At 38.0% G+C, this 25,508-nt stretch overlaps 2 protein-coding genes across 5 annotated transcripts in view; one reads left to right on the top strand and one right to left on the bottom strand.

The window, feature by feature from the left end:
• The window catches only part of LOC111516200 (cytochrome P450 4C1-like), a 221,581-nt gene that overhangs the window by 155,084 nt on the left and 40,989 nt on the right, over positions 1–25,508 (bottom strand). The window contains exon 1 of one of the 4 annotated variants that reach the window (XM_074186177.1): positions 22,543–22,766. The exons of 1 other annotated variant lie outside the window; for it this stretch is intronic. In XM_074186177.1, coding sequence (XP_074042278.1) covers positions 22,543–22,572 — 30 coding nt within the window. In that variant the 5' untranslated portion in view covers positions 22,573–22,766. Of the gene's footprint in view, positions 1–22,542; positions 22,767–25,508 lie in introns of those variants that run through there. 2 more of the 4 variants (XM_074186175.1, XM_074186178.1) reach the window with 2 other exon arrangements.
• Positions 24,499–25,494, top strand: LOC141487369 (ubiquitin carboxyl-terminal hydrolase 10-like). Its single transcript, XM_074186325.1, has 2 exons — positions 24,499–24,638; positions 24,999–25,494. The coding sequence occupies exons 1-2, from the start codon at positions 24,499–24,501 to the stop codon at positions 25,492–25,494; spliced, it is 636 nt and encodes a 211-aa protein (XP_074042426.1).

The raw sequence follows: 25,508 nt of genomic DNA on the forward strand, positions 1-25,508 counted from the left end.
CTCATCATATATATATATATATATATATATATATATATATATATATATATATATATATATATATATATATATATATATATATATATATATATATATATAAATAAAATGAAAAATAAATGAAATAAAGGGTGTACATTGTTTTGGTTTGATACACATTGAACAATGGGATGGTTGGGGTATTGTTCTTCACTTCGTCTCATTATCATTTGTTTTTTATTTCAATTCCATGGTCTTCTATACAAATCTCTCACAACCATTTTATGTTCTCTAGTCTCTTGTAAATATTCTCTTGAGAAAAAAAAATAAAGACATGTTTTATAATGAAATCAACAAGTATATTTCATTTGTATTTTATCCATTCAAGTATCTCTTTCATTGAATATGTCTTATGTCACTTTGCAATTCACCCCCACTCAATCCCCACTGCTCCCCCACTCCCTCTCAAAAGTATGAAAGTAGGAATCATCTAATGAAACATTCAGTTGATCAGCTAGCTTCGAGATGGAACCTAATTCAACTAGCGAACCATACAGCTACCCGGGGTATCAGTTTAATTACTGTGAAAACTACCAGGAAGGATTTGTTACTTCCACCACGTCACCTCACTCGCTTGAGCTCGACTTCCCGGATGATGATTACAAGGTGCAAGTGTTACACGTCACCGGGACCGACCAAGAAGACCTTTCGGACAGTGAGTACCCGGATCCTTCCCAATCGGCTGAGGATCATCATGAGTTCTGGAACTGGTACGGGGTCGACGAGCTCGATGAGTGGGGCGACTCCTACGAGTCCGACGAGTCCGATGAGGAAGATCCTCCTGACCTGCCTATCCTCATCGAGGATAGTCTTCCACCATCTCCAATCCCAATAGAGTAATTCCCTTACCCCTAATCAATCCCTAATCCTTTCCTAGGAGTACACATACTGTTGGTTGGTGTACACAAGACACTGCGAGGTTGGGGCAGTGTCTCTCCCTCTCCCTTTCCCTTATTAGTTTTACAACATTGCATAGCCCCCACCTATCCCCACCTAGATTTGAATAGTATAAATGTAGGAGTTCCTCAATCTAATATTCAGTTGAGTAATTATCGCCAGCATGTCGACAACTCAGGAACCTGATTCCACGACCGGACCCCAGTTGGAACCCGAGTCGATACCTAGAGATCCCAACTTCGAAGACAACGACAATGATTCGGATGTGGACATGGATATGGAAGTCGATTCCACAACAGAACCACATATAGATGTCCTTCAACGTTGGAGAACTCCGAATCCCGAATTCAAGTGCTTCATGTTACAAGCACTGATGGAAGAGAAAGGGAGTCAGACTTGGTCAGAAAGGCGAGCTCTCATGCACAATTGGGAAATATTGAATTCTGATGACGACTTGTAATCGTTTCCTGGTTTCTCTCTCTCTCTCTTCCTCGGAGTACACACTTTTTTGGTTGGTGTACACGAGACACTGCGTGGTTGGGGCAGTGTCTTTTCCCTCTCTCTTATTAGTTTTTTCGTAATTATCACTCAGAGTTCCATGAAGATTGTTATTCTTGTTACTTTCGAATTTCAAACATCCACAATCCCCTCAAACTCCACCACGTCATCATCTTCATTGGCCTCATTTTCAACTTCATCTATCACGTCTTCATCGACTCCAATATCTTCTTCAACTATCACTTCCTCTAGTGGAATGTTGACATCCTCATCATCTGACTCGTCTATCCAATTATTTTCATCAATAGCAGATATGTTATTTAATGCAGCAGCTATTTTTTCAGAATTCATCTTGTTGTTTGCTCACACTTGTTTGCTCACAGTTGTAGAGTGAATGAATGAACTTCAGGATGGTAAGTCGACTTATATGATTGAATAGGAAGTGGAAGTGGTACGACTCCCACCTACCACTTGACTCGTTTTGAGTGGGAAAGAAGGATAAGTTTCACCACTATACTTTCACATGATGTTAATTTGTATAAATAGAGAATGTCGTTGTAAGAGAGAGCAGTCAGAGTTTCAATAAGCCATCTCTTATTATTTCTAATCGAATTAGTAAAATGACGTTTCCAAAAGAGTGGGATGAAAAACCAAAAGTGTGTTTACCCAATGATGATAGTGGGGGCTATTGTGTACTACTTTTGCTAAATAAGTAGACTTAAGGAAACAAATAATCCTTGCACTGGTATGTGCAATGATTGTGTGTCGCGGATTCAGCTGTCGCCTCCATCTCATCCACCGAAGCGGCCAAAAATAGAATATCGTCAGCAACGGTTACAGTGCCTAAAGTGTTCCGAACCTATAATATCAAATTATACGGGTATTTGAAGAAATATTTGTGCTACCTGTGCTGCTATTCCAGCTCCGCTACTACGTTGTTTGCGTTGTGATACATACACAACGAATTGTTGGAATCATGTATGCACTTCATGTAGAAGTACTTGGGATCTGTGTGAGAAGGTTGGTCAACTCTACCCCAATAGGAGAATTCATTTCCTTCAATGTTTCTGTCTGACACGTGATCAACAAACATTGACGAGAAGAATCAAAGAACATTCTACAACGACAGAGACACATCAACACTTTTAATTTTTTGTTTTATTAATGTCATTGTCTTCTGTTATTGATGAATATATTATTTTGAATCTATTTGTGTTATTTTATCTCATTTTGAAATGCATGCAACAGAGTGTTCCTCTTGAATGACAAAGATCGTCACATGCGTGAACAGTTTAGTGAAAGAGCGCATGTGCTAGTCAATGAAAGAGTGGGCTAGTTGATGGAAGAGTGCATGCAAGAGCGCATGTGCTAGTCAATGAAAGATTGGGATAGTTGATAGAAGAGTGCATGCGTTAGTTTATTTTCTTCTATAAAAGGTGAAATATCAGTAACATCATCACCTTTCCTGTTCACATTCTATTGCTATCACATATCATTCCTCAGACCTAAATAATCATTATTATGAGTTCTATGCCGTTGTTGATTGCTGAAGATGGTTCACCACTTGTTGATATCGATCACACTGATTTTGAAAATATTCCAGTATTACATTTATCGAGTCAAGATTCGATAAATGATTTTGATATTGAAGACTTTGTTAACTTTGCAAATGTGCCGGAACCAAATGAGCAAATTGTTATTGAAAATCTAATCGATTCGCAATCATCACCACTCAAACACCCTTCATCTACCCTTCTTTTTGGTGTTGATAAGAAATCTAGAACAATCAAGAGGAAGGTTACTAATGCATCTTCATCGATTGTCACTGAGTTCAGAGAAAAGAAACAATCGAAAAGTGTTGTGCTAGAGAAAAAACCCACAACGAAAAGTGACAAATCGAAGAGGAAGCCAAAAGGTTCACCTAAAGAAATGAAGGGTGATTTGAAAGCTGAATCGCTATCTTCTTTCAGTCCTCTACATCGGTTTGGAGAAATGAAAAAGGAAGCTTAATGCCGCCTTGTAAAGGCGCAGATGGCTATTGCTGAAATTGAAAAGAGTGAGCGGGCTATTAATGTTAATAAGGAAATCCTTCAAGCATTAGATGCTAAGATTACATTAGCGAAGGTTGAATTGGCTGAAATGTGTACTGATGTAGATGAACTCCGTTCAAAAATTATTAAAGATAATCAATTCAATCAACGTTCGAGAATGCAAGCTCAGGCAGAGCTTGAGGAGTCGACTCAACTTTATGAGACGGCATTAACAGTGAGAGATAATTGACGAAAAGAGTTGGATACTGCATTTCAAAGTGACGGCGATTAGTTTTGGGAATGATAATGTGTTTTCAATAGCGTGAGTTGAAAAATATAAGCGGGAATGGAATGAAATGAAAACAATAATGAACTTCAACATTATTTCGTTCATAAATACAATAGTAGATACATTCAAACCATATTTGATTCATCAATCCAAGAATTTTGTTCGCTAGGAAGGCCTAACCACTTTACATATACTTTATTTTTTCTTTTCTTCAACACCTTCTCAATCAGATATACGTCAGGATTTTGGGTCCGTAATAACTCTTCTTCGTGAAAATATCCTCTAATACGTTGTTCATTCATATCTTCAAGATAATAGGTCGTGGAGGTGGTTTTATTGATTTTAACAATCTTGAAGAGCTCCGTAGTGAAGTTCGCAGTGTAAGACTATTCAAAAATATGTTTGTACTTGCTTATACGTACAATTCAATTCAATTGGAATTTGGGTTTACTTTGTTTTCCTCCAATTCCTTTGATACCTTTGAATTTCAATTTTGTTGTTGAATCAACATTGATGGTTGCCATACCTATTGTACGATGAACTTTATTGTTATATCTACTAGTTATAGTTGGAAGAATATCAAGCCATTTGTGGTGACCTCTCATCGAAAATTCCTTGTGGAGCCATGCCTGTATTGAACGAATCACTCTTTCTGCTGTAGCCGCCTTCTTTGTGTTAAATGTTGAATAATGATTGATATTATAATCTCGCATGAGATATGAGAAACTTTTATTAAGAAATTCTTTACCTTGATCGCTTTGTATATGTTTGGGGGAAAATTTGGCTTCCTTCAGTACATTTTTCATTGCATTAGTTATTGTACTACCTGTTTTATTTTTAACTGCTACAGTCCACAAATATTTTGATTAACAATCAATCACTACAAGTATATATCGGTATCCTTTATTACTTTTTGCAAAAGGTTGTAGTTCAGCTAGATCTATTCGTCATAGATCTGCAAAACCTTTGATGGTAGTTATTCTCCTACGAAAATTACGTCTTGCAGGTCTATGTGATTCATTAACAACTTGTCGTTTGATATCACTTATTTCATGAGTCATGCTATTTCAAAATGATTGAAAGGAAAAGTTGATAATGTTACTGCATTGAATGACGAGATGATAGTGATCATTACTTATGGATATATAAATAAATTATACCTTCTTCACGTAATTCTTCAATTATTGAAATTATTTCATTGTCATGTCCAGTATGCCCAGCTGACTCTGAAGATGCCAATAGTCGTAGACGAGCAACTAACTCTTTCGGTGAATTCCAGTACACATAATTCACAGGTTTAGAATTATATGTTTTCTCCATTTTCTTTCGTTTGAGTGCTCCACCTATGTTACTTCTACTTCTTATTGGATATTGTCGTGAGTCTAATAGAGGTTTGATAACTTCACGAAATCTTTTAGAATTTGTGTTTTTGGAACCATTCTTCAGATGATATTGTTTATATGGAGCATTCGTTATTTTCAATATTTTGAAATATACTTGACGAGTTTCTTCATTATCAACATCTTGCGGATTCTTCAAAAATATCATATCATACAAGTCTGGACTACCTGCCCATTCATATTTTTTCACTTTATCAGCATCTCAAAATGAAATGTTTCCATCTTGGAAATGTACCACTAGACTTCCCATTTTCAGCTTTTGTGTAATAGGATCCATACGTACACCAAATGTTCCATCATATGCTGGATTTCTAGATTTTACATTATTCAAATGTTTCGCTAAAACATCATCACGACTTTCATTCATGTTAGGTGAGGAGTCATGATCCGAGGAATCGATGTGGGACGATGATGGTGTTTCGAATAGAGTTGTTCTCATATCGTCTTGAAGTGTGCTCGTGTGACTATTCACAGATGATACACTGTCGTACGATTTTCAATATTATCATTCTTGATAGAGTTGAATTTCTGCCTGACAGCTTCTGTTATCTCTACTAGTTGACGTTTCAAATTAATTTCACTGTTTTTATTTTCAGAAGCATTTTTCGTATTCATAATGCTCTTTTTAAATTATAGCTCAATTCGCTGATGAAGTGACCTCTACAATATTCAGTGATCGAATAAGTTTGAATAATAAGATCATGGATACATAAAACTATCAAATCCTTTGCGATATCTATCTTCATCTATTTTTCTGTCCTTATCAATGACTAGAAATCCATATTGGTCCACCCAGCATTTAACACACATCAATTGGAATTGTTTGAATGTTACATCGGGTGATACATGATCTGAATAAATATAATTCGTCTCATCAAGTTTGAACATTATCATGAAATTGGTATTGTCACGCACTAATTGTTTGGGTATCCGTGAATATGTCTGTGCGAGATAAAAACAATCAACATCCTTATAACGTCCCATACAGAAATATGATGTAATAATATCCTACTTTTCACATATCACATCATCGAAAATGAAAACAGAATTAGGCTTAGCATCGGAGGGTTCCACTATTCCTCCATTATTGCTGAATGTATAAAAACCTAATCCTTTTATAGGTTCCAAAAAACATTTCGCAAGTACTGATATTTAGGTTGATTTTTTGAATATAGATACACATTTCCAAATCTCAGTCCTTGTGGATGTGTTAATAGCGATATTATTGCATTCATCTTTCCACAATTTGAATGTCCTATAATGAGTCCTCGAACTGATGATGGAAGTAGTGGACCATGTCTGAATACCCTTTGTCCATTCAATCCACACCCGAATTTATCATCTAGATTATCTACAGCAAACTTTTCTTTCTGTTTCACAATGAGCATCGTGCCGTGGTTGGAGACTATATAAATGTTATTAGCTTATTCATTTCTGTATCATCAAACGATACGGGCGTATTGAAAGTGATCATAAATCAAAAGAGGTTGTGGTTTTGTTGATGATTCAATAAACAAACTTTCTTTCGAATTACATCTACCCGGAGGTTATCAATACTGTGGACCGGGTACAAAACTGAAACAACGTTTAGCTCGCAACGATCCTGGAATCAATAAATTAGATATTGAATGCAGAAAACACGATATTCAATATTCTAAGCATCCATCCGATCTTGCAGCAAGACATTGAGCCGACAAAGAACTTGAATACAGCGCTTGGGATAGGGTTAAATCGAAAGACGCGAGTATTGGGAAAAGAGCAGCTGCATTACTTGTCACCAACATTATGAAAGCGAAAAGACATATGGGCATGGGTTGTAGTACCAATAAGAAAAAATGCAAAAGGAAACAAACGAAGAAAAATAAAATTAAAAAAGTTGCATTTGGTGCTGGGATAGTCCATAAAGTGCGAAATGTATTGAAGAAAGCTGGTGGGAATCAATTTGTGACGAATAATAGCAAAAAAGCTATCACTGTGGCATTGCAGGCGGCACGTAAATACCTTAAAGCTGCCGGTGGAAAGAAGAAAATCCGCACATCACGCATAATTCCTGTTCCCAAGATACCAATTTTTGCTGGACTATCCGCACTAGGGAGTTTAGCGGGAGCCGCTGCTGGTATTACCAAGGCCGTGAATTCAGCAAAAGCTAGCAGAGCGGCTTTTATCGAAGTCAATCGCCACAATAAAACCATGTAGGTTGTAGCATTGGGCAAACGCGGAAGTGGAAACCGTATCGTAAAGGTTTAGGACTATATTTAACAAACAAATAAAAAACTAATTGAACCCCTATCTCAGAGGCCTCTTACTGATCTGGATCTCAGTTATTATGCACAAAAATGGAAATTCCACATTTTCGTGGTGTTTTTATGTGTGATAGATCACCCTCTTGAGGTACAAGACAAAACGAGACAGCTGTTGTTAATTTAGATGGAATGAGTAGACCAGGAACAAATTGGGTGGCATATAAAAAATGCGGGAAAGTCGCATATTTCGATAGTTTTGGAGATCTACCCCCACCACTGGAATTGACTCGATTCTTTCGAAAATATTCGAATGTAAAAATCAAATATAACTATGATCGTCAACAGATATTCAATACAGTTCTCTGTGATCACTTGTGCTTACAGTTTCTCTCTGAATAATTTTCCAAATAATTTTTCAGCCTGTAAGAGCTCCACAAGTCAGATAGCATCTATTCCATGACTGTTTCAATTGGGAAGATTTTCGCTACTTTAACGTCGTTTCTTCAACAGCGTCATTGGTAGCTTGCCTCTCATCCATCCCTCTCCTCTCTCACGACACTCTCTGCCCACTCATTCGCCACACGTATCCATTCATTTCTCCTTCCATTCCTGTCTCTCATCTGCATTCCTCCCTTCTCTTGTTCCAGCCGTTCTTTCCATTCGCGCCACCCAGTTCTATCGCCGTCCATGCATCTCTCTATCACGTGTTCTGCCGTTTCAGGCTCCCGCGCCAGGTTAAACCTAGCCAAGTATCCCTGGAAATTACCGTGCCCCGTGAACAGCTGGACTGCCTTCCTCGACAGATCCAGTGACTCATAACCGACTGTTCTACAAAACCTGTATAACAGTCGCTCAGTCATACTGTTGTCCCATTCTCGCTGCCATTCTTCCTTTATCCATTCCTTTATCCTCTTTTACTCCTCACTCTCACTACTCATTCTCCTCACATTCCATGAAATATTATCCCTACGCATTCCTTTCTCCGCCTCCTTGTGGGCCTTTTTGTTACCGGGGTTGTCATGTAGGTGACCCTTGCGCCATACGATTTCTGTCCGTGCCCCACTTTTATACCTCTCCTCAATCATTCTCAATATTCTAGCCACCCTTTTATTCCTCACACGCACCACTTTCATCCTTTCCACCGCAATTGCGGAGACACTGATCACCCTTAGGTTATCATTCATACCCCACATTTTTACCACCTTCTCTATGGCAATCAGTTCCGCTTTATTCACACTGCTCTGTTCATGAATCCTCTCGTTCCCTAGAGCCCATTCACCTGCGTTCCTTTCGTGCGCCCATCCAATGCCCATTCTTTCCCCGTCCATTCTCGCTCCGGCATCCACATACACCTCGTGCATCCCTTCTTCCTGCGACTCCTCCAGTAAACCCCCTTGCATCCAGGGAAGTATCTTATCTATACCTTTCATTCTGTCCTGAGTCTTCCTTTCCCCATTCATTCTCCATTCATGGTATCTAGCCCCGGCTTCTATATGAAGTGGGTCTATTCCCGTGATCACACTGAGCGCGGCTGTCGGCGCTGTCCTATATGCCGCACCTGCGGCAATGAAAAAGGGCCTCTGGGCCGCGCCAAGCTGTCTCCTGACTCTACTGTCATGCACTCTACTCCCTCACACTTGCACCCCATACATAGCTGCAGGTTTCGCTACCCTTTCATAGATCATTCTAACACACTCTCTCTTCATTCCAATATTCCTCCGGGTCCATCTTCCCATTTTCCCCGCCAATGTGCTTAGCTTTTTTCTTACCTCCTTGTGGTGGTTAATGAATAAGAGTCCAGTGTCCACCACAATTCCCAGGTATTTTACATTCATTCTGAACTCAATTTCTCTCTCATTCACCGTTATGACCGGGATTCTTTCATCCTGTCTGGCCTGTATGGACAGGTCCAATGCCACAACCAGACTGTGTCTCCTTCCTCTTTTATTTTCTTTGATCCTTTTCACCATTTTCTCTATTGCCATTACCGTATCCATTCCTCCTCTGAAACCATATTGGTTTGGAGAGAATTTCAACTCCCTTTCGCACCAAACTTGTACCCTACCGTTAAGAAGCCTGTCCAACATCCGCCCCATGCCTGTCAGTAAACTGATGGGTCTGGGGTTTCCGTCCTTCTTCGGTACTCATACAATCTTTGTTCGCTTCCATACCGCCGGGAAATACCTTCTTTCCAGACAGGCGTTAAATAATCTCAGCATACTTTCTCCAACCCATTCTGTTGCCCTTCGAATCACTTCATTGGGGATCCCATCTATTCCAGTCGCCTTACCATCGAGAAGCTGCACCGCTACCGCCCGCAGTTCCCCAACGGAAAAAGGCGGCTGATCCTCACCCCACTCCCCTCCTATTTCCTCCCTTATTCGACGCCTGACTGGAGTGTCACTCGATTGATCATCCATAGGGAAGTACATATTCAACAGAAATCTGCTGGTATCTTCCTTCCCCCCTGTATATGATCCATCATCTCTCATGACGTTCAAAGGTATTTCTCTAGCCCTATCGTCGCTGAGGAGTCGGTAAACTCGGTCCCATGGATTTTCTTCCTGGATCCGGTCTACCCTGTCCTTCAGCCACTCAATTCTGGCATTCCCTACCATTCTTTTATACCTATTCTTTTCACTTCTATATTCATTTATTCTTCGTCTCCTTACTTCCTCATCCTCGTGCCTTGTGCCTCTCTTCTCAGTCTTCGTACATTTCTTCGTGAGTTTTCCAATTCCTCATTCAACCATTCTTTCTCCGAATCGATCATCCTTTCTTTCTTAGGTATATACCTCAAGCTTGCTTCTCTCAGTCTCTCCTGAAGCTTCTCAGCCTCCCTTTCGACCTCCTCACTCATACCTAGCCTCCCTGGTGTGTAGATCGATACATGTCGCTCAATCTCATTCCAGTTGGCTTCTGCATTCACCTCCATAATTATATTCTTTTTCCATTTGTTGAATCTACATTCTTTCCGTTTCCTCACTATCATTCCGCTTTCACTCTGACTCGATATCCCCTCCCTTAGTTCGGGATTCTGTTCGAGCAGGAGCCTGATCAGTTCCTGATCCCCATATCCTTTCTCAACACAAGTGAGGAGGGTATGAGGGTTAGGCCTTGATCTGTTTAAATCTGTTTAAAATCTGTTTTTCCGTTAACCAGCTGTCGCACCCCTACGAACAACAACCCTCAGAAGTCGAAACTTGTGCGAGCTAAGGATTAACGAGGTCTTACCTTTTAACGTGTGATTCCTAACACGGGTTGGACGGTAGCAAGTGAAGATCGATCGTTCAGACTAGGGCTTGAACCACCGACCAACACAGCAGTCAATTCGAGTGAGTGAACAAAGCACCTACGCCGAACCGCTTGGCTACCGACTGACCTCCTTAATGTTTACTCTACAATCATTCCTGAGCACTTCCCTGATCTTTTGGCGCCCCTCCATCGTTGTCCCTCTAAGTACAACGACCCCGAATCGATTACGTGTGACAGCTTCTACATAGCTGGCACAGCCCTCATTCCGGAATCGTTCACTTACTATTCTTATCGCTGGCGTTTTATCCTCTTGATTGGTTTTAACCACAACGATCTCCTCTTCCGCAGGGGGTGGTGTTTTCCACCCTGCTCTTGGAGTTTTTTCCCTTTCCCTGTTAATTTCCGTTGGAAAAGTCTTCTTTTTTCTATTCCTGTTTTTCCTTTTGGCCCTAGTAGTCTCCACTCTTTGAAACCCGGCGTCAGTATCCATATCTGTTTCCAGATCTGTGGTTATCCCCACCGACCCTTCCGTGACTAACTCGGAGACCCCTGACATTGCCTGTTAGGGATCTCTAAGTTCGTTAAAGAATCCCTCTCACTCTCATACGATTTAACCCTCTTTTCTAGATTTTTTACTCTTTTGTTCATCAGTTGCTCCCTCGTTTCCATCTCAACCAACTTACTTCCCATTCGCCCGCTCATTCTTATTATTGCTTGCAAACTACCACTTACCGCAGTTTGTTCCTCTTTGTTAAATTGAACCTTTCCACCCGAGAACCTAGTAGTGGCCTGGTGAATAGTTTCCAATTTCCAACAGACAAATACACTCACCGTCTTCCTTCTATTACGAACTGAATAACACTCTACCAATTGCTAACTGCTGCAGATATATTCGTCTACTGATTTCATAGTGTGCCAGGCATTTCTTTTATATTAAACAGTGCAAGTCACCCCCACCATGAAATCGTGAAAGATTCACATTGCTAGTTGCTACCCACTAGAGATGCCTGACGTCACAGCCAAGCCCACCTGCCAACTGGATGCGATAACAGATGTCGATACGAACAGGCAGTGGTCGTTGCGCTCTGGTAGAGGGTAGACGTTAGGTAGACAGTCCTCGGCCGCCTACGTGTCACCATCGATAGCGAGGCTAGAGTGATGCGGTACGTCACAGCCTTGTCTGTATCGAGAGAGGTGAGGGCAAACCAATGAATACGCATTACTCAGCCACACGTCGTGGAGTGAACATCTTGCTCTCTTACCATTGAACGGACCGTTGAACGGTTGTTCCTGTGACGTCACACTACTACTAACTTGGTGGGCTAACACCGATGGAACATTCATTATTTGAAGTATCTTCGAAGTTTGCAGACGTATGTTTGTACATAGACAAGCACATGATGAAATCCTGTACCGTGCATTCTCACACACACACACACCAATCAAATGTAATTACGTCACTATGTCACACACACACACACACACACACAAAATCTCACATGAAAAAAATTCTGAACGATCGATGCACCAGACCCTTCAAGGTCAAATCGCCTTAATGTCACTAAACAACAACAAAAAAGCAATTAATACGTCATAGTGGTGGGGGAAGGCCCAGAACCGGCTGTAACCTGCTACTAATGTTGTTCTGCTGCTCCTTCTGTGGGTGGGAAGTTTGCCAAAATGACAGATGGTTTAATTTTTGCTTATTGATATTTTTGTTAGGAATCACACATCAAAAAGTAAGACCTCGTTAGTCCTTAGGTCGCACAAGTTTCGACTTCTGAGGGTTGTCGTACGTAGAGGTGCAACAGCTAGATAACGCAAAAAAGATATTTCACACATATTTCAAATCTAAAGTGATTCAGTGTTTTTTTTTCATTTTTACATTCATAATAGTTTTTATCTGTCTGTTTATCTGTTTGAAATCTGTTTTTCCGTTAACCTGCTGTCGCACCCCTACGAACGACAACCCTCAGAAGTCGAAACTTGTTCGAGCTGAGGATTAACGAGGTCTTACCTTTTAACGTATGGTTCGGCGATAGCAAGTGAAAATATATCGATCAGACTAGGGCGTCGAACCGCCTGGCTATTAAATGCAATCCATTTTTTACATCTTCTTTACTTGCATCTTTCTTATAAAAAACATTGGTCAATTAGACAAATTTTTACGATACTTTTCTCTCCTTTTCCGGCAAATCCAGATGTTGTATCGCAACCGAAAAAACCATACAGAAATACAACAATATTTCTGAAGGATTCATGTTTGAAACTATTAGAAAGATAGATACTAGAAAAATAGATCCTTTACATTTCCAGAACCTGGTTTGAGGAAATAAATATTATGATTATTTGAACTTAATTGATTCAAAAGGACCAAAAAATCAATATCTTGACCCACAACAATGACAGTTTTATTATTGGTATCTCTGGCAATTTCTATCGACGTCCTATTTATGTCAGCATCAACAGATTCTTCTACTTGTTTACAAGAAACCCTTGTGACTGTAATCTTTTCATTTAAGTTTTCATTATTTTGTCATCGTTTTTCTCATTAGATGAAATTTGTTCTTGAAAATATGATTTTTTTGTATGGTTTCAATAATCAAACTCTGGAATATTGTCTGAGGTTTTTCTACGACTACGTTCTCCTATTTTAGTTGAAGTAGCTGCTGGTACTGTTGTGACAGTAACTGATTCTTTAATTTCGGGGTACCCATCGAAGACATGATCTCTTCCACCGTTTTATTTTTCTGCCAAATTACTTTGTGCAGTGAAAATCCACCGTCAACGACAAGCACTATGCCGTCAGAATGCGTTGATCTATTCACACTCACAAATAATTCGTCGAGTTGAGATTTCACATTACATTCAGGTATATAAATTATTTCAGAACAGCAATAAGGCTTCTAACAAATTATGTAAAGAAGATTCCTCAAACTTCTCAAAATATTGTAGATGTCTTATTAAATATTAACTTTAATAACCTATTTGTTTTGTTAATTATAGTAGTATATTTATTTCGATTTGCAATTTTTTCGTTTATCAATGTAACACGTTTTTTGAGCAATCAAAGTGTAAATTTCAATAAATAGCTCAAAATTGTACATGATGATGAATTTTTTTCGAATTCGAGTTTTTTCAATTTTTTTCACTTTTTGAAAAAAACTAATATTCCAATGCGGGAATTTTCGATTGAAAATTAGGGTGCTTTTTTGATATTAAGTCAAAATGAAGTGAAAAACTAAATATTTCAAATCAAATAAATTACAGTGTATTTGGGACATGAAAAGGTTAATTTTTACCAAATTTCGTAAAAAAAATTTTTTGAAAAAGATAAAAAATAAATAACCAAAAACTTGGTTATTTGAATTTTTCACATAAATTTGAAGGTAATGTGAAAAAATTTTGAATACAAAAGTTGTAGATCTTTTCATTACCTATAACTTCTTACCCATTTTACCCTTGAAAACTCACCCCTTCCACTTCCCGAACTCAAATATCCCGTAATTATTTTTTACTTTCATTTTTATCATATTCCCCTCCTTTTCTGATGGATTTCATTCTACTGTTTTTTTTCACTTTTTATCATTTTTGAAGGCTTCAGCCCTAGTCTAAAAGATGAACACCAAATCGAGAATTTATTGACGAACTAAATTTCAGTAACAATTTCTGTTCAAAATCAATATACGAGATTTCCGACAATTTACAGCTAGTAGAATTATTTTTTACTTTCATTTTTATCATATTCCCTTTCTTTTCTGATGGATTTCATTCTACCGTTTTTTTTTCACTTTTTACCATTTTTGAAGGCTTCAGCCCTAGTCTAAAAGATGAACACCAAATCGAAAATTTATAGACGAACTAAATTTCAGTAACAATTTCTGTTCAAAATCAATATACGAGATTTCTGACAATTTACAGCTAGTAGAAGCAAAATATTGAAGATTGAAATATGCGAAACTCACATGGAAAGTTCTCGGTATCATTGCAAAACAATTATCTACCCTTGCAACCCAAAATTTAGTTCAGTATCTTGAAATAATAGAATTCGCAGCTTTTCAAACAGATTCAAAAGTTGTATATGTTTTGAGAATACCTCTCGTAGATCCAGAAATTTACAAAGTATACTGACCTAATCCAATTCCTATCTGTTAAAAATCTGTTTTTCCGTTAACCAACTGTCGCTCCCCTACGAACGACAACTCTCGAAAGTCGAAACTTGTGCGAGCTAAGAACTAACAGGGTATTAGCTCTCAACGTGTGATTCCTAATACTGGATAACAGAATTGGATTACATCATATCATACCTACTGATATAAGGTATGTTATATTCACTCTTTTGAATATGACTTTTTTAAAAAACACTTTATTTTCAATTACAGACTTTCTTTGAATAACAACAAAAATATCGTTACAAAAACTACAATGAAAAATGGAACAGAATCTAAGTTGGTACTACACGAATTCTAAATTAGTTCTGACCAACTCTTAATAGATACTGACAATGATTTGACCTCGCAGGGTCCATTTATAATGTGTAGACAGCGATGTCAGCAGGAGACGATGGGAATAACAAAAGTATCACGTTCTGCTGACTCTGCTGACTCAAAGTCTTGGAAGTCGTTATCTTGGTAATCTGATACCGGTGAGATCGTCCTACTCACGATATAACAACTCCCCTTATCAAAGAAAAGTTGGTGCTTTGCAGCAACTTTTATTAAGAAAGAGTTTTTTCATTCAAACTCGTGGTTAGCTCGACATCTTCTTCAACGGGGTCTTCTAGACGGACGCTGGGTCTTCTTCTAGGAACGAATCTTGCCAGGGTTCTGGGTACTATTCTCGTTCTTGGTGGTCTCGGTGGGTTGTCGTTGCTTGAAGAGGTGATTCCGATCGCAATTGACTTCTTGCGACGGCACTTGCAAAAAATATACAAAATCACTAGTGCGATGATGAGAGCAATTGTAAAATACGTGAACCAAGAAATTTGTTTGTTCACGAACGGTTCGTTGATGAGTTTGTCCAATTCATCTGAGTATTGGTTCAACTTGTGTTCGGCAATGTTGAGATCGTCGACATTTATTTTATTTGATTTCAGGGGTTTCAGCTCCGGGAGTTTTGATTTTTCCGGGAGGTGGTCACAGCATCGATATGGTATCTGGACTGCATGTTTGTTGTAAGTTACGTTCTGGTATCTTTCAACAAAATATTTGGAATGAACTCTCGTGTTTCCAATGAAGGCGTTGCATTCAGGCTGAAGTTTCAGGAGGGTATTGGTTTCGATGATTTTTGTGATTATTTCTCTGCCAATACAGTTTATGGTGACTGGTAGAGGATCGGATATTGATATCAGCCACAGATTTTGAGAAATCACTTGAACGTTGTAGTCCTTTGCGTAGATCACTGTTGATTTACAATTTTCAGGCAATTGCAGAGTTTGTTTGAGGAGCTGGGCTTCACAAATAGCGTTGCTGTCTACCGGGTATGGAAGCACTTCTGCACAAATTTTCAAGTCGGTTTTGATCACTTTACAATTATCTAAATTTTGAAAAGAAGTGTACAACATTGAATCGTCGTCTCGCGCAATACATTTTTGAAATGTTAATAATATATGGTGAAGTCCTGTTCGAGCATCCAAGATTGGTATTGGATATAAATGAAAAAGTGTGTACGTTTCAGGCTCTACTAGGGGAATATTTAAAACAAATACTACTTTATCGTCTGTTTGATATGCTTGCAATTCAATAAGGTCTAGGTATTGGGGGATATTTCCAATACTGACGTATAATGGTAAATTATTTTTGTTCAATGTTTGTGATATTTCTTGAAGTGAATAAAGTAAATCTCTTGATGTTTTGATTGAACCATGAATTATTTTCAATCGAGCGAAAGTGATTGAATTGATAATATCGCCAATAAAAGTTTCAAGGAATAGGTAGCTTTCCATGAGTGATTCGCATATCTCTAGAGTTTTTATTTGAGCTTCGTAAAATGCCATATCGTCTGATATTTCCATTAATGATTTTTCGAATTCTTTTATATCTTGATTGAAAGTCTCTTCATCAACTTGTAGCTTTTGAATTGTTGAATTGAAGTTTTTGATCACCGAGGTGGTTACAGATATTTGATTTTTTAATAGATTTTCAATTTGATGTTCGTCTTGGCTTATTTTATTGATACAATCCGTGAAATATTCTCCATCGGATGCGTCAAGGTTTCCGGTTATTGCTTTCCAAAAAGTTCCTGCGCCATTTATTAAACCACGTTTTGTTCTTTTTTCGAATTTTTCTGTGTCCGTGAAGATATCTCTAAACTTTCCTTGTAGTGAGTCTGATATTTGGGTTAAAAGACTGGTATGTGTTTTTATTTGAGCTTTGAAAGCTAGTATTCTAGGCTCGTCTCTGTCAAGAAAATAAATGAAGTTTTCTAGGATTTTATCATTATTGTATAGAGCGTCTTTGATGGATGATAAATCTTTGTAGACCAAAAGGGTCCATTTTTCGTTCGTTATTTTGAGGGTTCCTTCTTGATGGAAGAAAACGCCGATCGAGTTATTGATTGACTCTAAGTTGTATTGGGCACTGGCTGTTGATGACAGCAGGAGTGTCCTGAAAAAGATTATTATTCATGAAAAGGTTTCAAGCGGTCGAAATTCACTTTAGTTTTATTTCGCGTTTTCCAATTCACTAACATCGCGGAATTGGGATAAATTTCTAATATTTCGAATGGTCCATTAAATTTATTTTCGAGTTTATTTGAAATTTGTGACTCTTTCACATAAACCTTGTCTCCTACTTTATATTTAGGGACGTTTTCGGAAACTGTCCTATCAAATCTGATTTTGGACTTTTCTTTTTGTCTTTCGGTTTTTGCTCTGGCCAATTTATAGAAATACGTCATGCGGTTATTAAGATCTCTAACATATTTTGAAATTAGATCTTTTTGGTTATAGAGCGTTTCTGGGGATCGACTACCTGTATGTTCGAATATTAATTCGTACGGTGTGAAACCTGTTGTTTTGTTTCTCGTATTATTATAGCAAATAACTACATACGGTAAGACGTTCATGGGGTGTTCATCGGGATTTTCGGCTTTATGGGCGCCAATCATTTCAGCAAATGTGGCATGGAATCTTTCGATTGATCCGTTCGATTGTGGGTGATTTACACTCGAATATGTTAGTTTAATGTCGTACAAAAAGCATAAGTCTTTCATAAGTTGACTTGTAAATTCTCGACCGTAGTCGCAATGTATCCTAAGTGGTGTACCGTAGTGTTGGAAGTAAAGAAGAAGGGTGTTCACGACTGATTTCGAGGATTTGTCTTCTATGGCGTATGCTTGTGTGAATTTAGTCAGTTCGTCTCTTATTGTCAAAGCGTAGTATTTTGTGGGAATTTCGAAAATATCTACATTGATACGTTCAAAAGGGGTTTTTGGGGTTTCAGTTATGACGAGAGGTGTACTAAGGTTTTTTCGGCAAATTTTGACTTTTTGACAAATTTCGCATTTTTTTACGAAATTTTCGACGTCTTTAATGAGCCCTTGCCAGTTGTATTTCTATTTTACTCTTCTGATGGTTTCATTAATGCCACGGTGTAAATTTGTTTTTCCTGAATGACATTGATCAATGATTATGGGAATTTGATCGGGGTCAGGAGTTGTCGTTAAGTTTTGACAGACTTTCAATTTGATTTCCTTGTCGGCAAAAATAAATGAAAATATTTCTAGTATGGGTAGTTCTAGGTTGTTTTCGATTGAAAAAGTTTTTCTAAGATCGAATTCATTTTGGGATTTATAAATAATATAGAACATGTGCTCTATGACAGATTCAGGATCAAAAGGAAGGGGTATGATGTAGTATTTACGATCTTTTACTGATTTACTAGAAAGTATGTTGATTCTATCATTGTAAAACTCTGGATGTTCTTCGAAGAGGTCTTCGATGATTTCATAATGTAACGGTTCTAGTTTATTTTGCCAAAAGAAACTAACAATGTTTTTATGATGTTTATCAAGAAGTTGAGAATTATCGAATTCTATTTTAGAATAATCGATTAAAGATTTTGATTTATATAAATTGACAAATGTATTAAATTCTTCTTGAATGGTTTCTACGGGTATTTCGTTTTCAGGGGTGTCGTTTCCTTCAGGGTTATTTCTCTCTCCAGGAATGTTTTCGTCAGGGTTATCACTTATTTCGGGGTCCGCTTTTACTTCGGTTTCGTTCTCGTTAGATGCGTGTATGGAAATTTTGTGTTGGAAATTCGTGCATTCTTTGAAGTAGTTAACTTTGATTCTGGATAGTGCATCTGCATTTTTGTTGATTTTACCGGGTTTATATTCTATCTGGTAATCATACTCTTCGAGTTTGAGCCGCCAGCGTGCCAGCCTACTACCAGGGTCTTTTATTGAAAAAAGCCAGGTGAGGGGTCTATGATCAGTAATTAGTCGGAATTTTCGTACGAAAAGATATGGGCGAAAATGCTTTACTGCCCAAATGATGGCAAGAAGTTCTCTTTCTATTGTAGAGTACTTCGATTCTGCGTTACAAAGTGTTCTAGACGCATATGCTATTGGGAGATCTTTGCCAATGGGACCTTGTGATAAAATGGCACCAACTGCAAACGCACTGGCGTCAGTGGTGAGCAAAAATGGTTCCTCAAAATTAGGGTAAATGAGAATGGGGCTCGTTATGAGTGAATTTTTAAGTTGTTCGAATGCTTGTCTGCATTCTGCGTCAAAGTTGAAGGGGATATCTTTTTGAAGTAATTTGGTCAATGGTTTCGAAATTTTGGCGAAATTACAAATGAATCGTCGATAGTATCCAGCTAAACCTAGAAATGATTTTATTTCTTTTTGGGTTTTTGGTTCGGGGAAATTTTGGATACATTCAATTTTCGTTGGATTGGGTTTGACTCCGTTTTGGGTAATGACATGTTCAAGATAGGCGACTTCTTTTCTCAAGAATTCGCACTTATCCGGTTGGATTTTCAGGTTCGCTTTTCGAAGTCTTTTAAATACTTCGGTCAACCTTGCTATGTGCTCGTGGATGGTAGGAGAATATACGATGATGTCATCCATGTATACGAGACATCTTTCGTTTTGTATACCTAGAAGAACATTATCCATAACTCTCTGGAACGTACTTGGAGCATTCTTTAAGCCAAATGGCATACGAATAAATTCGTAGTGACCATTGTCTACGGAGAAAGCCGTTTTGGGAATATCTTTGGGTTCGATTTCAATTTGATGAAATCCGGAGGCGAGATCAAGCGTGGTGAAATATTCACATTTACCAAGCTGGTCTAGGAGGTCAGAGATGTTGGGTAATGGGTATTTGTCGTCAACCGTTAGCTCGTTGAGTTTTCGGTAATCGATGACAACTCTCCATTTCTGTTCACCGGAGGCATCCATCTTTTTGGGTACAACCCAAACTGGAGATGACCATGGGGATATTGATGGCTGAATAATGCCTTGATTTAGCATTTTTTATATTTGTGTTTTTACTTCCTCCTTGTGTACTTGTGGGTACCTGTAGGATTTCGTAAAGACGGGTCTAGCATCCTTAGTATCGATGGTATGTTTAGTTTCGTTGGTAAAAGTGAGATTATCTCCTTCTAAATAGAAGATATCTTCGAATTGGAGGCATAAATCAGTTATTGATTGATGTTCCTCTTCGTTCAAATGTTCGGTTCTTAGTTGCGCTTTGATTTCTTGGATACGGTCAATATGGGGTTGGTTTTGGGAAAACGATTCATTAATATTCAAAATTGTTTCATGTGTTGGAAAGGGTTCGAGTTTTATTTCAGAAAAATCAATTTGTTTTGGGATCGCGTTTGTATTCACGATAGTAGTGTAGAACATACGTTTTCATCAATTTTGACTATGGCGTTGTGAATTCTTACTTTTTCTCTTTCTTCAGCTAGCAGTATAGCTTCAGTGTTCTTGAGGTTGCAATGTAATTTGAATATTTTCTCCATTCGGGGTTCTATTTGAATTTGGTTCGGTTTTTCAGTGAGTATATGGTCATTTATGTCTGAAACTTTGAACAAAGGGACCGTTTTAAAGTTTGTTATAAGTTGTTTATTTTTCAGGTCGATTATACAATTGTAATGTTCGAGAAAGTCAGATCCGAGTAAACCGTCAAAGTCGATGTCTAAGTCGTAGATAAAGACTTTGTGTGGATCGTTTTGTGTGAAATTTATTAGAGTGGATTCATTCATGACAATTTTCTGGTCAGTGATACCTTGTATAGTGACGTTTTCAGGGAATCTAAGGGGGTATTTTTCGCATGTTTTGGGTTTGAAAATGGATATTCCTGCACCTGTATCGATTAGGATTTCAAAAGTATTGGAAGAGTCCTTGATGTAGTACAGATTCTTCGAATTCATAGAAAGCATAGGGCTTACGTGAAAATTTGTTCCGGGAAGTTCGCGTTCGGGTTGAAGTCTTGTATATTCAGGGACTGAATTTGGGAGTGGACTTCTGATATAGGGTCGATCGATTGGTTGTTGGTTATTTGGGGTTGAATAAGTGGGTGATTCGTATTCGGGAGTGAAAGAAAATCCTGGTATATTGAAGGATCTTCAGGTGTTTGAATTTGGTTGTATTGGTAATCTTGATCACTAGGGGTATAGTAATCGTAGTCATTATCGGTGGGGTAATAATCGTTGTATTGATAGTTATAGCTATCAGCTGTATGATAGTCTTGATTATCACCTGTATGATAATCTTGAGATTCGTATGTCATGAAATGAGCTCTTTGGTTTTGGTTAAAATTGACAGGGTAATTCGGATTTCTTTGAATTACGGATGATCTGAATTGGTTTTGAGATTGAGGTCGAGTTTGGTTTTGATTAGTCTGGGACCTGTTTGGCTGAGAATTTGTTTGAAAGTTTGGTCTTGGAAAATTCTGATTGGGTTGAGGGTTTGTTTGACTCGAAAAATTTTGATTGGGTTGAGGGTTCGGTCTCGCAAACCTTTGGTTGGAATATTGATAATTATTTTGGGGTCTTTGTTGTCTCATTCGACATTCTGTGGAAATGTGACCTATCTGACCACAAGTGTGACAGGTTCTTTGGGATGTTGGTTGGGAGTTTCGTCTGATTGTTTGTTGAGGACGTGTTTGGTTTGGTCTTTCATTTTTTTGATGTCCGAAATAGGATAGTTGCATTTCTCTCCTAATTCTAACATGGGCTTCAAGTAGATCTGCCGGATTGGAGGCACGAATTACTTGACCTATTCGCGGTTCTAGTCCGGTTAAAAGCGTGTTTAATTCCATTGTTTCAATTAGTGCGGATTGCGCGTGTTTTTGTTCCGCAGAAAGGACGGATTTTTGTACACATGCGTGCATTTTGGCATTGTGGACTTGAAGGCGATTGAAAAATATTGAAGGTGTTTTATTTGGAAGTTGTTTGATACGCTGGAGATCGTGAATCAGTGATGTTAGATCTCTAGAGTCTCCAAAATATAAATTTAATAAATGTTTGATTTCGGGATAAGTTTCAGGATTCCTTGAACTTATCAATTGTGCTGCTCTACCTTTGAGTTTGTTTTTTATGTGAATCACTAATAGATCGCGTTGGTCTGCTGTTGACATGCGATATGCACAATCACAAGCATTTAAGAAAGTGTTCAAAAATATTTGATCACCTTCGAATTCAGGCACTATTGAAAATATTTCTGATAACTTGTATGGTTCGATTGCTTCTGGTTCTGGTTGGTTTTGAGGCATTTTGATTTATCTTAACAAATTTTTGGTGTCAAAATTTGAATGATCGAACAGTACTTATTTACTATTTGCAATAATCAATCAGTATGATTATTGATTTTGAAAAGAATTGAAGTGATGGTAAATAGATTGCAAAATAAATCGAGACAATTCAATATCGACTTACAGTATTACAATCTTCATTCCGATTCGTCATGTTCTCGAAGTCGTCCAGCCAGGGGCTTCACCAGGTGTTCCTTCCGCTGCTTCCTCGAGTGATGACTCCTCAGGGGTTGTTGGTTCTTTCTCTGTTGAGGGATTAGAATCCGCCGCTACTAGTTAGGGTTTCCTTGTTCTAGCAACGTTGTCAGATCCTACAACGACTGCGCCAATTGTTATATTCACTCTTTTGAATATGACTTTTTTAAAAAACACTTTATTTTCAATTACAGACTTTCTTTGAATAACAACAAAAATATCGTTACAAAAACTACAATGAAAAATGGAACAGAATCTAAGTTGATACGACACGAATTCTAAATAAGTTCTGACCAACTCTTAATAGATACTGACAATGATTTGACCTCGCAGGGTCCATTTATAATGTGTAGACAGCGGTGTCAGCAGGAGACGATGGGAATAACAAAAGTATCACGTTCTGCTGACTCTGCTGACTCAAAGTCTTGGAAGTCGTTATCTTGGTAATCTGATACCGGTGAGATCGTCCTACTCACGATATAACAGGTATATAAGAATAGATGATTACTCACTGTGTTATGTAATAATCCCTGATTAAGAAAAATGTAAATTTTTTTTTCACAATGGTAGAAGGTATTTCTTACATTCAGATATTCATTCAACTTGTGTGAACTTTCTGATTTCGGTTTTTTACAGAAATTCCGAAATGAATCGAGTTACTACGTTTTATATTGATATTTTAGATTCGACTATGAATAACTATGAGTGTAGCTAAAAGAACTGTTTAAATTGGTTGGAAACGAAACATTCGATAAAAACAAATTATTTAAGAAACCCGGCCAGTACAGTTCGAAGTTGGGACATGTGAATAGGATGTGATTTATATCCGCTGAGAAAAATTGTCACATGATCATAATGGATTCACCTATTTACCTATTTTTGCCAAATGTTCAGGAAACTTACCATGATTCATTTTCATTCGTGTGTTGGTAGTGACATAAAATCTTGAAAAGTTGAAGTTGTCTATGTGGGGAAAACTTTTAAGAGAGATTGGGGTGGATTAATGAATGATGCTATTTTTATTTAGATGAGAAATCTTTCCAGTCTCCACCAATTTAGTGGTATTTCATTTCTATCTATTCTAGAGAGGTGGCTTCTTTTACTGCCACATCTACCGATCATTAATATTGTTCATTTATTTTGTTTGAATCCCCATTCCTCGTCAATTTATATAATTATATTTATTGGCTGGCGCCCTCTCAGCTTACTAAAGAACATCTTGAATTTTCAATCAGATCTCAAGAATTCGAATCCACGCCTTGGTTGTGACGCAGAAATTTCGTTTTTGAAGTAAGTACGCCACAACGTATTTTGCGATACAAAGGTACTTATTATATGGTTATCAAACATGGACCAGATCATGACTGTATTCAAATTACGATTCAAATTCCGAAAACTGGCTCCTATTGAAATTTTCGAAATGAATAATGAACCAGTTTCGAAAAATGTTCATATTTTAGGATTTTACAGTTGGATAATGAATGTTAGGTAATGAAAGATCACTTCGGAACTACTCTAATGGTTTTCGTTTGATCATAATAAAAAATCATATGAATATATAAACTTTGAGAATCGTCTTCAATGGGATCGTGTAGTAAAATATGATTTTGCTGCTACAGGTCTAGACGGGCTGAACACTTATTGGTGGAAAAAACTAACAAGCACCCACCGCCATCTGGCCATAGTTTTCAAATCATGGCTGGATAGAAAGCAGCCGATTTCAGATTGGTTTGTCAAAGGGTGGACCGTTTTGATCCACAGAAAAATTACAGACCGAAAACATGCTCAAATTCGTGTTATAAAATGTTTACAAGCTGGTTAACGGAAAAGCAGATCTTATACACCCGAATACTCACCGCACTTTACCGAGAGTTGAAAATGATATATGAACAAAAATGTTCGAAGAGAGGAGTCGCTGGATGTAAAGAATTCTATGCAGTATAAGCGTAACCTCTCTATGAGCCCGATCGATAACCGCAAAGCATCAGATGCAACATCACAGGAGCTCATTTTGCATTTGCTCAGGTGAGTTACGTTTATGCCTCAGCAGTGGTGTGGTTGGTAAGGCATTCTCGTATTTTGAAACCAATTTTATGACAAAACTGGAATGAGTAAAATAATGTCTAGCCTATATTTATAATATAATTCAAACAACGACATGTCTATGCGATATGAAAGAGTATTCATGGTAAAAACGCAAGTTATCATAAAAAATATTTCTCGGCAGAAAGCAATTCAGCATAAAAAGTGTTGGTAGAAAGCAAGTCAGCATATATACATCCCGGAATAACTGTTGGCTACAGGGTAGGAATGTAACTGATGTCTTGCAGTACCCGACTGCAGGTTAGGACTCAGGAACGTAACTCATTCCTCCTTAAGATGAAGACTCAACATTGAGAAAGTGAAGACCGTCAGAGAAGCGCTTAAGGTACTTGTCTCCAAGAACATTTTAGAGGGAGTGACTTCGTCGAAAACAAACGAGAAGGTCGAAGCGTGGGAACAAATTACGCTCTGCAAACTTCCCGTTATCCTTATTTTGCATCTGAAGTTTTTCAAATACATTAACTACCGTTGCACGAAGATTATCAAGGCTTTTGATTTTGAATTCGACTTGAAGTTTGATTCGACTTTGATATCGTCGGAAACACAGTCTCCAACAGAGAGACAATACAAGCTATTCGCCGTCGTTTACCATGAAGGCAAAAATGCCAACATTGGACACTACGTGACCGATGCCTTCCACGTCGGCTACAATTGCTGGATTAGGTACGACGATTCTTCGGTCAAGACCGTGCAAAATGAAGACGTATTGAAACCCCAAGGAACGCGAGTTCCTTATTTGCTATTCTACAGGAAAACCGATATTTTCCTATCTAAATAAGCTTGCGTCTGGAA

This window comes from Leptinotarsa decemlineata, unplaced genomic scaffold (assembly GCF_025532065.1).
Source record: "Leptinotarsa decemlineata unplaced genomic scaffold, Ldec_3_MD MMD2_tig00078422_RagTag_RagTag, whole genome shotgun sequence".
In the NCBI taxonomy this organism is placed as follows: domain Eukaryota; kingdom Metazoa; phylum Arthropoda; class Insecta; order Coleoptera; family Chrysomelidae; genus Leptinotarsa; species Leptinotarsa decemlineata.